This window comes from Nerophis lumbriciformis, linkage group LG30 (assembly GCF_033978685.3).
Source record: "Nerophis lumbriciformis linkage group LG30, RoL_Nlum_v2.1, whole genome shotgun sequence".
Classification (NCBI taxonomy): domain Eukaryota; kingdom Metazoa; phylum Chordata; class Actinopteri; order Syngnathiformes; family Syngnathidae; genus Nerophis; species Nerophis lumbriciformis.
Genome location: NC_084577.2, coordinates 13092307 through 13106545, shown reverse-complemented (window position 1 = coordinate 13106545; position 14239 = coordinate 13092307). Strand labels below are relative to the sequence as shown.

The window sequence follows — 14239 nt, the reverse complement described above, 5'->3', positions numbered from 1 at the left end:
AGCATTTATTATCGAACATCTCTAATGGAAATGTATAAGAAACAAAAAACTATGAAAATGTGAACTGTACATGGCTTGATTTCATGAAAGGAATAAAAATAACAGTTTTAAAAAAAATTACGGAATTATTCTTTACTTCTTTTTATTTTTCTCCTAACAATCTTGAGTTCAAAAAGAAGAACACAATACGAGAAATACAGACATGTTGCGCACAAAGAAATGGAAAATTGGAAGACCCCCGCTGTGAGAAAAAGCCTGCTGAGTAGCAGGCTGCGCTGACTGCAACACTACTGTTAATAATTTGGGGTCATTTGATAAAAAAAATAGTCTTTCTTCACTTCCCTTTTAATCCAAACTCTTGATTTTAAAGCAGCGACATGTACAGGCAGCCCTGCGAGGCTGAAGGACTTGCTGAATTGTGCATGTAAATCAACTGTCATTTTGCATTACAATTAATATCCTTTCGCCTCGTTTCTGTCATCTTCTCACTTGTGTATGAATTCATCAGGCAGACATGCGGATCATTTCACACCCAAGCGAGACGTCTGGGCTCATTCTTGCATGGCGTACTGCAGTGGCAGTGCAAAATAAGACGCGTACAAAAGGATGTGTCCTTTGCTGTCCACAGTAAAAGTGTGTATTAGTGGCGGCATATTAATCAGTCAGAGACAAGTCAAATGATATATGAGATGGGGAATTTAGATATGTGTATGTAGTAGGGGTCTAACGGTGCGTGTATTCGGACTGTTTGGAACAGCTGCCATGGGCTGCCACTCCCTATACGCGTTGGGCCCCATGATCCGTAGCGGGGCCCCATTTTGTGCATGTAAAATGATGTAATGAATGACAGGGCGCTTCACATGACATTTTACCATAATTATATTCTTACAACAGAGAAGGGATTCATATGGCTCCATTCCTGGGTGAATCTCACATTTTGCAATGCATTCTGCTGAAAATGATCAAAAGTGTCCCTCTGCATAAGGGCTGGATGATAAGGCAAAAAAATGATCAGGATTTTTTCATATCATTCAATCTCGATTAATAGACTTACCGTAGACAAATTTTATTGATCCACAAGGGAAATTATTCCACACAGTAGCTCAGTTTCAAAGGACGGAAAGGGTAAAGTAAAGTTAAAGTTAAAGTACCACTAATAGTCACACACACTCTAGGTGTGGTGAAATTACCCTCTGTATTTGACCCATCCCCTTGTTCCACCCCCTGGGAGGCGAGGAGAGCAGTGAGCAGCAGCGGTGGCCGCGCTCGGGAATCATTTTGGTGATTTAACAACCAATTCCAACCCTGAGATGCTGAGGGAGGTATTGGGTCACATTTTTATAGTCTTTGGTATGACTCGGGCGGGGTTTGAACTCACGACCTACCGATCTCAGGGCGGCCACTCTAACCACAAGGCCACTGAGCGAGCAGGCTTAGTGGCAGAAAGGCAAGTAGACTAAAAATGTACCATAGTATCAATATAGAATATAACACATATGCAATATTTACATATTATATATATATACAGTATATAATATATACTGATATATTATATCATCATATTGTTATATTTTTATATAATATATATACAATATATAACAAATCCCAATTACCATGTACAATAATACAGTATACATAACAGCTGCAGCAAAAGCGGGGGTGTATATTGTAGCGTTCCGGAAGAGTTAGTGCTGCAAGGGGTTCTGGGTATTTGTCCTGTTATGTTTTTGTTGTGTTACGGTGCGGATGATCTCCCGAAATGTGTTTGTCATTCTTGTTTGGTGTGGGTTCACAGTGTGGCGCATATTTGTAACAGTGTTAAAGTTGTTTATACGGCCACCCTCAGTGGGGATTGACCAAGTATGCAGCATTCACTTGTGTGTGAAAAGCCGTAGATATTATGTGATTGGGCCGGCAGTGCCTTTAAGGTTTATTGGCGCTCTGTACTTCTCCCTATGTCTGTGTACACAGCGGCGTTTTAAAAAGTCATAAATTTTACTTTTTGAAACCGGTAATTTGGAAAACGACACCGATAATTTCCGATATTACATTTTAAAGCATTTATCTGCCGATAATATTGTCAGTCCGATATTATCGGACATCTCTACTTTCAATGGTAAATTATTATTTTAAATTATTATTGACCCACATTGTGGAGTTTTTAAAACTTAAATTATGTATTTTATATTGAATGAAAAAACCATTAAAGTGCAGTTTGAATTTAAGGTACTGTCAAATGTAAAGATTATGTCAGGAACAAAATTATTTTTTTAATGTACAAAAAAACAACAACGTTTTTAGTACAATTTATATCAGAGGAGTGGTATCTTTGCAGAAACATAAACAAAAAGTCTGATTAAAATATTTAGACATAAAAATGCCTTTTCTGATTAAATTAGTGGGTGTGTTGATTCTCCCAGTCAGGACCAATAGAGTCACATCGACGTGTTCAGTGCCTGCAAGTCGGCATTCAGGGCAGGATGGTGGTGACCGGGGGCAAAGTGTCTGTGCATTCTGTAGTTTGGGAATGCATGAAAAGTAAAACAAGGATGCCTGCTCAGCACTGAGGCACGTTGCTGAGCAGGCTTTACTGCCTATCACTGATCACATAGCAGCCTTGCATAAATAAATTAACGATGCATTAATGATGAATTTATAATCAAATGGTGAGGTGACTAAAGAGTCCCACCTCTAAAGATGGCCCCGTACATAATTCATTTCATCTGTATGCTATATCTGTATTTTTTTTATTATTTATATGAGAATTGTAATCCGTGCATAATTACCTGCCAGCAGATTGCAGTATTTTTTTGTTTCATTTAAACAAATCATTGAACTCATAATTTGTGTTTTAAAGAAGAACTGCATGAATTGTTGCCCATCAGCCACAATCCTTATGTGAGACAGCAACTTTCCCTTCTCTGTGCGTAATGAATATTAAAAAAAAACTGCTAGCAAGAGGCAGCTAACAATGCAGGCAATGGGGATTGACCAATTTCTTTTTTTTTTTACTGTTTAGATCTCACTAAAAAGATAAAGACATGTATGTTCTTGTTCCACATACGGATTGTGAATGATGGGCAAAATAAATAAAATAATGCAGTTAATATTTTAATTTTGTTCCCTTACTTTACCGACAATGAACCAAACCGTGGCCTTAAAACTGAGGTATGTACCGAACAATGAGTATGGCGTACCATTACTCCTCTGATATGTAAATTCATATTGTGTATTGTCATTATTTTTATGGGTAACTATTAGAGATGTCCGATAATATCGGACTGTCGATATTATCGGCCGATAAATGCTTTAAAATGTAATATCGGAAATTCTCGGTATCGGTTTCAAAAAATAATGCAGTTAATATTTAAATTGTGTTCCCTTACTTTACCGACAATGAACCAAACCGTGGCCTTAAAACTGAGGTATGTACCGAACATTGAGTATGGCGTACCATTACTCCTCTGATATGTAAATTCATATTGTATATTGTTATTATTTTTATGGGTAACTATTAGAGATGTCCGATAATATCGGACTGCCGATATTATCGGCCGATAAATGCTTTAAAATGTAATATCAGAAATTATCGGTATCGGTTTCAAAAAGTAAAATTTACGGAGTGGTACACGGACGTAGGGAGAAGTACAGAGCAGTTGCGTCTCCCAGTCATACTTGCCGGCCATCCCGATTTTCCCCGGAGACTCCCGAATTTCAGTGCCCCTCCCGAAAATCTCCCGGGGCAACCATTCTCCCGAATGTCTCCCGATTTCCACCCAGACAACAATATTGGGGGCGTGCCCTAAGGCACTGCCGTTACGTGCCGGCCCAGTTACACAATATCTACGGCTTTTCACACACACAAGTGAATGCTGCATACTTGGTCAACAGCCATACAGGTCACACTGAGGGTAGCCGTATAAACAACTTTGACACTGTTACAAATATGCGCCACACTGTGAACCCACACCAAACAAGAATGACAAACACATTTCGGGAGAATATCCGCACCGTAACACAACATAAACACAACAGAACAAATACCCAGAACCCCTTGCAGCACTAACTCTTATGGGACGCTACAATATACACCCTCAAACCCCCCCACCTCAACCCCGCCCACCTCAACCTCCTCATGCTCTCCCTGAGAGAGCATGAGGAGCTGCTGTTTTGAGGCATGTTTAAAAAAAATAATGCACTTTGTGGCTTCAATAATAAATATGGCAGTGCCATGTTGGCATTTTATTTTCCATAACTTGGGTTGATTTATTTTGGAAAACCTTATTACATTGTTTAATGCATCCAGCGGGGCGTCACAACAAAATTAGGCATAATAATGTGTTAATTCCACGACTGTATATATCGGTATCGGTTGATATCGGAATCGGTAATTAATGTTGGACAATATCGGAATATCGGATATCGGCAAAAAAGCCATTGTCGGACATCTCTAGTAACTATATAACCTCTCTGTTTTTGGTAAATAACCCTGCAATACAAAACAAAGACGAGAAACATTCTTATTGTTTATTTGTGATTTATTAACACACGTCCTAATATGGAGGGGTCAGGATCGTTTATTCAAAGCCCTCAGAAAAATAAATGGGTAATTGTTGCCAGAGAAAAGCACCGAACTCCTTGGGGGCACAGTTGTTCAGACATAAAGTATCTACTCAGACTGGAAAAGATAGTATTCCCTTCCTGGATCAATGAGGTAAAATAAACAGATGTAAGTACTGTCTGCCTGCAGTAAAGTTTGTACAAGGAGGACATAAATCTGGGATGCTTTAGTGCCCCAGGTGCTGTCAGTGCTTTATGTCATACTGCAGGGGTGCTCAATACGCGGCACATGGGCCGAATGCAGAAGCTTTTTTATTCGGCCCTGCAAAACATCACCAAAACCAATATCATTCACTTTTACAGAAAACCGCTTGTAATGAGCGTGACTGGATAACTTAATGGCTAATGATGTGCGCGCTCTAAACCAGTGTTTTTCAAAGTTCTTTGAGCCAAGGCACATTTTTTACATAAAAAAAATACGGAGGCACACCGCCAACAGAAAAGGTTAAAAAAAATGAAACTCCACCAGGTCGCTGTGCCTTATTTTGAGTTTGTTGTTGTTTCCTGAGTGTAGTGCTTTAGTTCCTGTCTTGCGCTGTTATTTTGGTGACCCTTTCTGTTTTGTTGGTGTTCTCCTGTAGCAGTTTTCACGCCTTCCTTTGAGTGCTATTGATTCAAGATTCAAGATTGTTTATTGTCATATGCACAGTTAAACAGACAGTTTGCCGTACAATGAAAATCTTACTTTGCTAGTCCACACCTGGACTTGACCGCACCTGCTTTGTTTTCGCAATCAATACTATTTAATGCTATCCTACTTTGATTGTCATGTCATGTACGGATGTACTTTGTGGACGCCGTCCCCTGCTCCACACGCTGTAAGTTTTTGCTGTCGTCCAGCATTCTGTTTTTGTTTAATTTGTAGCCAGTTCAGTTTTACGTTTGTTTTGCATAGCCATCCCTATGCTTCAGTGCCTTTTCCTATCGGGACTTGCCTTTTGTTCTATTTGGTTTAAGCGTTACATACCTTTTTACCTGCACGCTGCCTCCCGCTGTGCTCTGCATATTGGGATCACGACAAACCACCCTTATTACGGATACGGCAACAGCAGAAGTCAGACTGATTTGCAGGTGTGTAATTTGTTGTGAGTTTATGCACTGTGTTGGTTTTGTTCTTTGAACAAGGTGATGTTCATGCATGGTTCATTTTGTGCACCAGTAAAAAAACATGGTAACACTTTAGTATGGGGAACATATTCACCATTAATTAGTTGCTTATTAACATGCAAATTAGTAACATATTGGCTCTTAACTAGTCATTATTAAGTACTTATTAATGCCTTATTTGGCATGGCCTTATTATAACCCTAACCCTCTAACCCTGGCCCTAACCAAATAACTCTAAATTAAGTCTTTGTTACTTAGAATATGTTCCCCATACTAAAGTGTTACCAAAAACATATAACTTTGCCTTGAATTTGAAAAAAAAAAAACATTTTATTTTTCACTAAAGAAGGGTTCGGTGAATGCGCATATGAAACTGGTGGGGTTCGGTACCTCCAACAAGGTTAAGAACCACTGCACTAGACAAAGGAACATTATTATAATTATTGATTTACAAAAAAAATATTTTTTGAACCAATTAGGTGAAGTTGCATAATTTCCCACGGCACACCAGACAATATCTCACGGCACACTAGTGTGCTGCGGCACAGTGGTTGAAAGACACTGCTCTAAACAAATGCACAACCAGCCTTTACCGTGTCTCATTAGAAACAAATATGTCAATGGACAAATGTGATTATGGACGCCTGCTATATTGCAACAGCATACACAATAAAAAATATTTGGTGAGTGTTGGAAGACTTGTAGGGTGACGGCCCAACACGTATTGACTCTATAGATGGGAAACTGCACTTTTTTGGGAGTTTTGCCTATCGTTCACAGACGTTATGAAAGACATGACAATGGATGTCATTATTTTCTATTTTTTTTTGCATTTTAAATATTAAATAAATGTGGTCAAAAGTCTGCTTACAATGGAGCCTATGGGAGATGTGCAATTCTGCCTATAAAGCCCTTAAAAATAACACCTCCTTTGAGGTTTTATATACATGATGTCAGTATATATGTATTGTAGTAACAGGCACATTTATAATAACATTTAATGTGTACGTATTGCATACTTGCCAACCTTGAGACCTCAGATTTCGGGAGGTGGGGCGTGGCCGGGGGTGGGGCGGGGCGTGGTTAAGAGGGGAGGAGTAAATTGACAGCTAGAATTCACCAAGTCAAGTATTTCATATATATATATATATATATATACAGGTAAAAGCCAGTAAATTAGAATATTTTGAAAAACTTGATTTATTTCAGTAATTGCATTCAAAAGGTGTAACTTGTACATTATATGTATTCATTGCACACAGACTGATGCATTCAAATGTTTATTTCATTTAATTTTGATGATTTGAAGTGGCAACAAATGAAAATCCAAAATTCCGTGTGTCACAAAATTAGAATATTACTTAACAAAAAGGGATTTTTAGAAATGTTGGCCAACTGAAAAGTATGAAAATGAAAAATATGAGCATGTACAATACTCAATACTTGGTTGGAGCTCCTTTTGCCTCAAATACTGCGTTAATGCGGCGTGGCATGGAGTCGATGAGTTTCTGGCACTGCTCAGGTGTTATGAGAGCCCAGGTTGCTCTGATAGTGGCCTTCAACTCTTCTGCGTTTTTGGGTCTGGCATTCTGCATCTTCCTTTTCACAATACCCCACAGATTTTCTATGGGGCTAAGGTCAGGGGAGTTGGCGGGCCAATTTAGAACAGAAATACCATCTACCAGGCACGGGTAGATTTTGCGCTGTGTGCAGGCGCCAAGTCCTGTTGGAACTTGAAATCTCCATCTCCATAGAGCAGGTCAGCAGCAGGAAGCATGAAGTGCTCTAAAACTTGCTGGTAGACGGCTGCGTTGACCCTGGATCTCAGGAAACAGAGTGGACCGACACCAGCAGATGACATGGCACCCCAAACCATCACTGATGGTGGAAACTTTACACTAGACTTCAGGCAACGTGGATCCTGTGCCTCTCCTGTCTTCCTCCAGACTCTGGGACCTCGATTTCCAAAGGAAATGCAAAATTTGCATGGTTGGGTGATGGTTTGGGGTGCCATGTCATCTGCTGGTCCGCCAACTCCCCTGACCTTAGCCCCATAGAAAATCTGTGGGATATTGTGAAAAGGAAGATGCAGAATGCCAGACCAAAAAACGCAGAAGAGTTGAAGGCCACTATCAGAGCAACCTGGGCTCTCATAACACCTGAGCAGTGCCAGAAACTCATCGACTCCATGCCACGCCGCATTAACGCAGTAATTGAGGCAAAAGGAGCTCCAACCAAGTATTGAGTATTGTACATGCTCATATTTTTCATTTTCATACTTTTCAGTTGGCCAACATTTCTAAAAATCCCTTTTTTGTATTAGCCTTAAGTAATATTCTAATTTTGTGACACACGGAATTTTGGATTTTCATTTGTTGCCACTTCAAATCATCAAAATTGAATGAAATAAACATTTGAATGCATCAGTCTGTGTGCAATGAAAACATATAATGTACAAGTTACACCTTTTGAATGCAATTACTGAAATAAATCAAGTTTTTCAAAATATTCTAATTTACTGGCTTTTACCTATATATATATATATATATATATATATATATATATATATATATATATATATATATATATATATATATTATATATATATATATATATATATATATATATATATATATATATATATATATATATATATATATATATATATATAAATAAAATAAAGACTTGACTTTCAGTGAATTCTAGCTATATATATATATACATCCTGAAAATATGCAAACAAAACTGTGTTTAGATAATTGATACTTCAAACTTGCATAAATAAATCTTAAGGAATATAACATAACGTGGCTTCTGAGAGCTTCAAAATGTAATGAATAAAATGCTAAAGTTGTTGATAAACAAGCAATTATTTTAATAATTAAATATGGTCATTTTAAATGAATTATTATGATAATTTAAAATTAATTATTTCAAATATGTTTATTTTAATGTATAATTCTATGGCTGGATGTAATAAGGAGTCAAAAAAATACAAATAAAAATACAATTAATTTTGATGTTTTTAGCAAAATATAGTAAAAATGTATTTATTTTTAATTTTTTTAAATTAATAAATATATTTATTTTTAGGAACGATAAACATAATAATACAATTTATCCCTAGTCTGGATGATTTAGTTCTTGTCACCCTGTTGTCCTCCCGTCTTGAAAAAAGGCTGTCCTCACTCAGGTCCGCATAGAGCTGGAGGGGGCGTGGCCTCCAGCTCCAGCTGAAAATCGGGATATTTGTCCCGGGAGGTTTTCGGGTGAGGCGCTGAATTTCGGGAGTCTCCCGGAAAATTCGGGAGGGTTGGCAAGTATGACGTATTGTACTCATTTTAAGCGCATTAATTTAAAAAATCGCATTATGTTTGTTTCTGGAGGGTTTTTTTTCATCACTGATTAAAACTCACTGCAGACTTTAAGAGAGTCAACGAACATAACAAAACATCACTTACTGTACAAAATTGCCTGTCATTAGGATGCCGACTGCTAGGCTGTTCATACAGTATATTCCCATTTAGGTGAAAAATCTCTTATAATCCTCACAAAGAAATGTTGTGGAGATCAGTTCTGGCCATTTTCGTGTCCTAAATGGCTGTCAAAGTTTACCAACTTGTCGCAATGCCTACTCAGACTACTTCTGTCCAAGTGAGATGCATGATTTATGATCTACAATAAACCTAGAGGGAGCAGGGAAGCGAGGAAGCAGCAGACCACTAGATGATGTAAACAGAGGGACACACGGTAGTGATAACGGTGCCGCAATAAATAGTTTGTCTGCATTAGCGCTTGTAATAACAATATCACTAATACTCGGTTAATATTCAAGTCACGAAATGTAAATGGGGTATTGTTGGCGGTTTTTAAATGGTTATTTATTGGGTTTTATGGGAGAAATAGAGGAGCTCCCATTGGCTCCGCTGTAAGCGGACTTTTATTAGCATTTATTTAATATTTAGAATGCATTGATAAAAAAAATCCTTACGTTGTCTTGTCTGTGAACAATAGGCAAATAAAATTAAAAAAATTGCAGTTCCCCTTTAAGTTTAAAATATACATTCTTCTGAAGTGATTCAAAGACGCCGGGCCTGGTCTACTTAAGGTTTGCGTGTACTGAAACACGTGCTTGATAAAACTTAGTAACGCACACAAAGCTGATTCAACAACTTTGTTAAATTTGTATTTTTCTTCTCTTGTTGTTCTGTCCTGTAAGTTTGTTTTAGAGCCTGTCGAAGATGAATTTCCGTTCTGAAACAGCCAGTAAAAGTTATCTTTCTATCTTACATGAGCAAAACAGAGAGCACATTTAGCACAGGGTCTCAAACTTGCAGTGCATGGCAAACTTCATAGTTTAGTGTAATTGCAGCCCGCACACAGTGGGCAGCTAATAATGAAATATATTATAAAAACATTAAATACACAGACATATAGTGAAACACAAAGAGCAACTTGCTGTAAGCAAGCAGAAGGGTTTCTGGTTATATCCTAGGGAATTCAACAGTGTGAAATTATAACATTTTTACCTTCAATTTTACAGTTATAATCACTTAAGGCCTATCATAGCTCAGGGTCAGCTGGTAGAAGAAGTAAACAAATTTAGTCACGTGGTTGGAACGTAATTCAAAAGTGAGTACTTCCTGTGGCCCAGCCTTTCCCCCAGTCTACCTCCAGTGGCCCCCAGGTGAATTGAGTTTGAGACCACATATTTAGCGTGTCTGTCTTCCAGTATATGTACAATAATATGCTGATTACCAGAACACCCGCAATACTGGGAGGCAGAGATGCAAATATAATCAAGTAGCACTCGCAGTGTGATTCGTCAAGACTGAAACTGTTCTGCGGCGGCTGTTTTGTGTCTTTATTTAGCACAATTGAAATGTGCGTGCAAACTGGCACATTTAGGCACAAGTGGCTGTGAGAAAGGAGACAATTGGACAGGAGACAAATGATAGACAGAGAACCCTCCGTCCTCTGTGTGTCGGTCAACAAATTAGGACTGTCAGGAATAAAAATATTAAACATATCTATTCAGCAATATAATTTTATAATTTTATAGACGATGACACAGGTGTTGGTACTGGTGCCTCACAATAGGAAAGTCCTGGGTTCGATCCTCGAGCTCGGGGTCTTTCTGTGTTGTGTTTGCATGTTCTCCCCGTGACTGCGTGGGTTCCCTCCGGGTACTCCAGCTTCCTCCCACTTCCAAAGACATGCACCTGGGGATAAGTTGATTGGCAACACTGAATTGGCCCGAGTGTGTGAATGTGAGTGGGAATATTGTCTGGGTATCAGTGTTGGCCCTGCGATGAGGTAGCGACATGTCCAGGGTGTACCCCAATTTCAGCCCGAGTGCAGCTGGGATAGGCTCCAGCCACCTTTACGACCCCGAGAGGGACAAGTGGTAGAAAATGGATGGATGATTTAACACATTAAATTTATTTGTTTTGGTCTCTGCTTGCATTTTTTAATGGTGTTTGTTTTTTCATATAGGAAACATCTTGCAATATGCATTTGCTTCCACCCCGATCCTTCCAGACACACCATCAAAACACCCAGTGCTCACCTTCAGCGTGCGAAAAAATAGGTTCTGTTGTCTAGATTGCGCTTCAAAGAAGCCTAGAAATGGTGTTACATGTTATATTTGTGTGCTGCATGTTGTTGCACGCCGTAAATGTGGAGTGAAATGAGTGTCTCCATGGTGACAGCTGGTATACATGCAAAAACCTTATTTAAATAGGACGGTCTGCACCACTTATGCACTTGTTAAACAAACCTGCTGATAGTACACACAATTTTATAGTTTGCCCATGCTATTTTTGGTCTTAGTATATCAGGTCCAATCATACTTGCCAACCCTCCCGGATTTTCCGGTAGACTCCCGAAATTCAGCGCCTCTCCCGAAAACCTCCCGGGACACATTTTCTCCCGAAAATCTCCCGAAATTCAGGCGGACCTGGAGGCCACGCCCTCTCCAGCTCCATGCGCACCTGGAGGGTCTGCATGGAGCAATGTTGTTGTAATATATTGAGTTGGAGGCAATAAACAGGCGAGGGGATGAAGTACGTCTCTTTACTGTAGACTTCAGAACAGACACTTGACGTCAGGTGCGCAACACCACGTAAATCGTTGGCCAACCAAAAAGTAACCCCAGTACGCTATAGCCAACATTCACCAGGAGATGGCAACAGACAAACATAGATCACTCTATTACATTCCAGTCTCTCCATGTTTTCTCGCCATGGTAACATGTGATCCTCATGCACTGTGCGCTGTCTCTGTCCCTCTTGATATATATATATATATATAGTAAAATAAATAAATATATATATATATATATATATATTTATTTTATCATGTATATATATATATTTATTTTACTATATATATATATATATATATATATATATATATATTTATTTTATCATGTATATATATATATTTATTTTACTATATATATATATATATATATATATATATATATATATATATATATATATATATATATATATATATATATATATATATGAAATACTTGACTTGGTGAATTCTAGCTGTAAATATACTCCTCCCCTCTTAGCCACGCCCCCGCCCCACCCCGACCACGCCCCCCCACCTCCCGAAATCGGAGGTCTCAAGATTGGCAAGTATGGGTCCAATAGTAGTGAACCCATTTCGAGGTGTTGCTTTTTCGAGAAATAATTCCAGTGTCATTGGCGAGTTGCCTACCTTCTTGTGCTGTATAATGTTGTTACTTATCTTAAAGAAGTTCAATCGATATTAAAAATCCCTTTAAAAGAAATCCGGCTTCCAGTGTGTCCAGTTGCCTCACTGGCCTTTGTCTTTATGTCCCCACAGGTGTTACGTTGATGACAAATTCTCCAAGGTTGCCTGGCTCAATCGATCAAACATCATCTTTGCCGGCCAGGATAAGTGGTCTCTGGACCCCAGGGTCGATCTGATTACCAAAGGACAGCTTGAGTACAGCCTGCGCATACAAAAGGTAATAGTGACCTAAAGCCATTTAAATGCACAGGAGGAGACATGCATAGTCGGGCAGGATGGAAAGAAAGGGTCTGGTGGCGTAACTCATCAAGAAGTGAATATGCCGTCCCAAGCTTCAACTTCCAATGCTAGCCACAGAATAAATGTCTTCAGTTTGCAGTTTACCTCCCTGTAGGCCTTTGACAGGCGTTTGAGTTGAGTGACCTCGAAAAAGAAGTAAAACCGTATTACTTCCTCTCACGATTCCATCACTAAGGTGGGGATGTTTTTGTCAGCGGTCATATGTGGGGAGACGCATTGCCATCAGTCCGATGTGATGCGCATCTTGATACACGACCAACAAAATGACACGTTTGATACTATATGTTGTGAATTCTGAGTGCATTTAATCCATCGCAACTGGACTCTTCAGTTTGTCGCCTCTCATCCAAGCAGGCTCCATCAGTTCTTTCTCACAGACTCGGATTAGTCTGATCTGGTCTACAGTGCATCCGGAAAGTATTCACAGTGGTTCACTTTTTCCACATTTTGTTATGTTACAGCCTTATTCCGAAATGAAATAGATTCATGTTTGTCCTCAAAATCCTACACAAATGACAAATTGAAAGATACTTTTTAGAAATGTTAGCAAATTTAAAGAAATTAAACTATGAAATCACATGTGGGCAGCACGGTGGAACAGTGGTTAGTGCATGTGCCTCACAATACGAAGGTCGAGAGTTCAATCCCGAGATTGAATAAAATATAATATAATACAATAAAATTGCTCTGGATTTTCTGTGTGGAGTTTGCATGTTCTCCCCATGACCGCATGGGTTCCCTCCGGGTACTCCGGCTTCCTCCCACCTCCAAAGACATGCACCTGGGGATAGGTTGATTGACAACACTAAATTGGCCCTAGGGTTAGGGTGGGAATGTGAGTGTGAATGTTGTCTGTCTATCTGTGTTGGCCCTGGGATGAAGTGGCGACTTGTCCAGGGTGTACCCCGCCTTCTGCCCCCCCCCCCACCCCGCAACCCCGAAGGGGACAAGCGGTAGAAAATGGATGGATGGATGGAATGTACATAAGTTTTCATAGCCTTTGCCACGAAGCTACGATTTGACTCCCTCAAATGGCCATGACGCTGTTCTCAACAGACGAAGGCTGTTCTGAAAACATCTCCTGAAGGACATAACAGTGATAGCCGCTCTGACATCCCTCCCTCCTCTAATAAGACCTGGGAGTTCAACTTTGCTCGTAACACCCTAGTGACCCCTTACTCCTCATTGCAAGTCTCAAGCTGTATGTTGTAGTATGTATATGTGCTTTGCTATCAAGTTTTTTTTTCCCACTCCAGTCTGGGCTCCCATCAATCGGAGCCCAGTCTGAAATCGGCTTTTTTTACTTGTTCTCCCCACCTTCTACGGCGCGCCGTGAGTGGCGACCCATCATCGTTCCTGTTCTGTAACCCTGTACAATGTTGTTTGTCTAATCTTGAACAGGTTCGTGCTGAAAACAAAACTT

At 39.3% G+C, this 14239-nt stretch overlaps 1 protein-coding gene across 3 annotated transcripts in view; it reads left to right on the top strand.

Annotated features, from left to right (window-relative positions):
* The window catches only part of lsamp (limbic system associated membrane protein), a 1017468-nt gene that overhangs the window by 831268 nt on the left and 171961 nt on the right, over nucleotides 1–14239 (top strand). For all 3 annotated transcript variants that reach the window (XM_061925611.1, XM_061925610.2, XM_061925609.1), the window contains one exon: nucleotides 12589–12733. In XM_061925611.1, the coding sequence (XP_061781595.1) occupies nucleotides 12589–12733 (145 nt within the window). The remainder of the gene's footprint in view (nucleotides 1–12588; nucleotides 12734–14239) is intronic.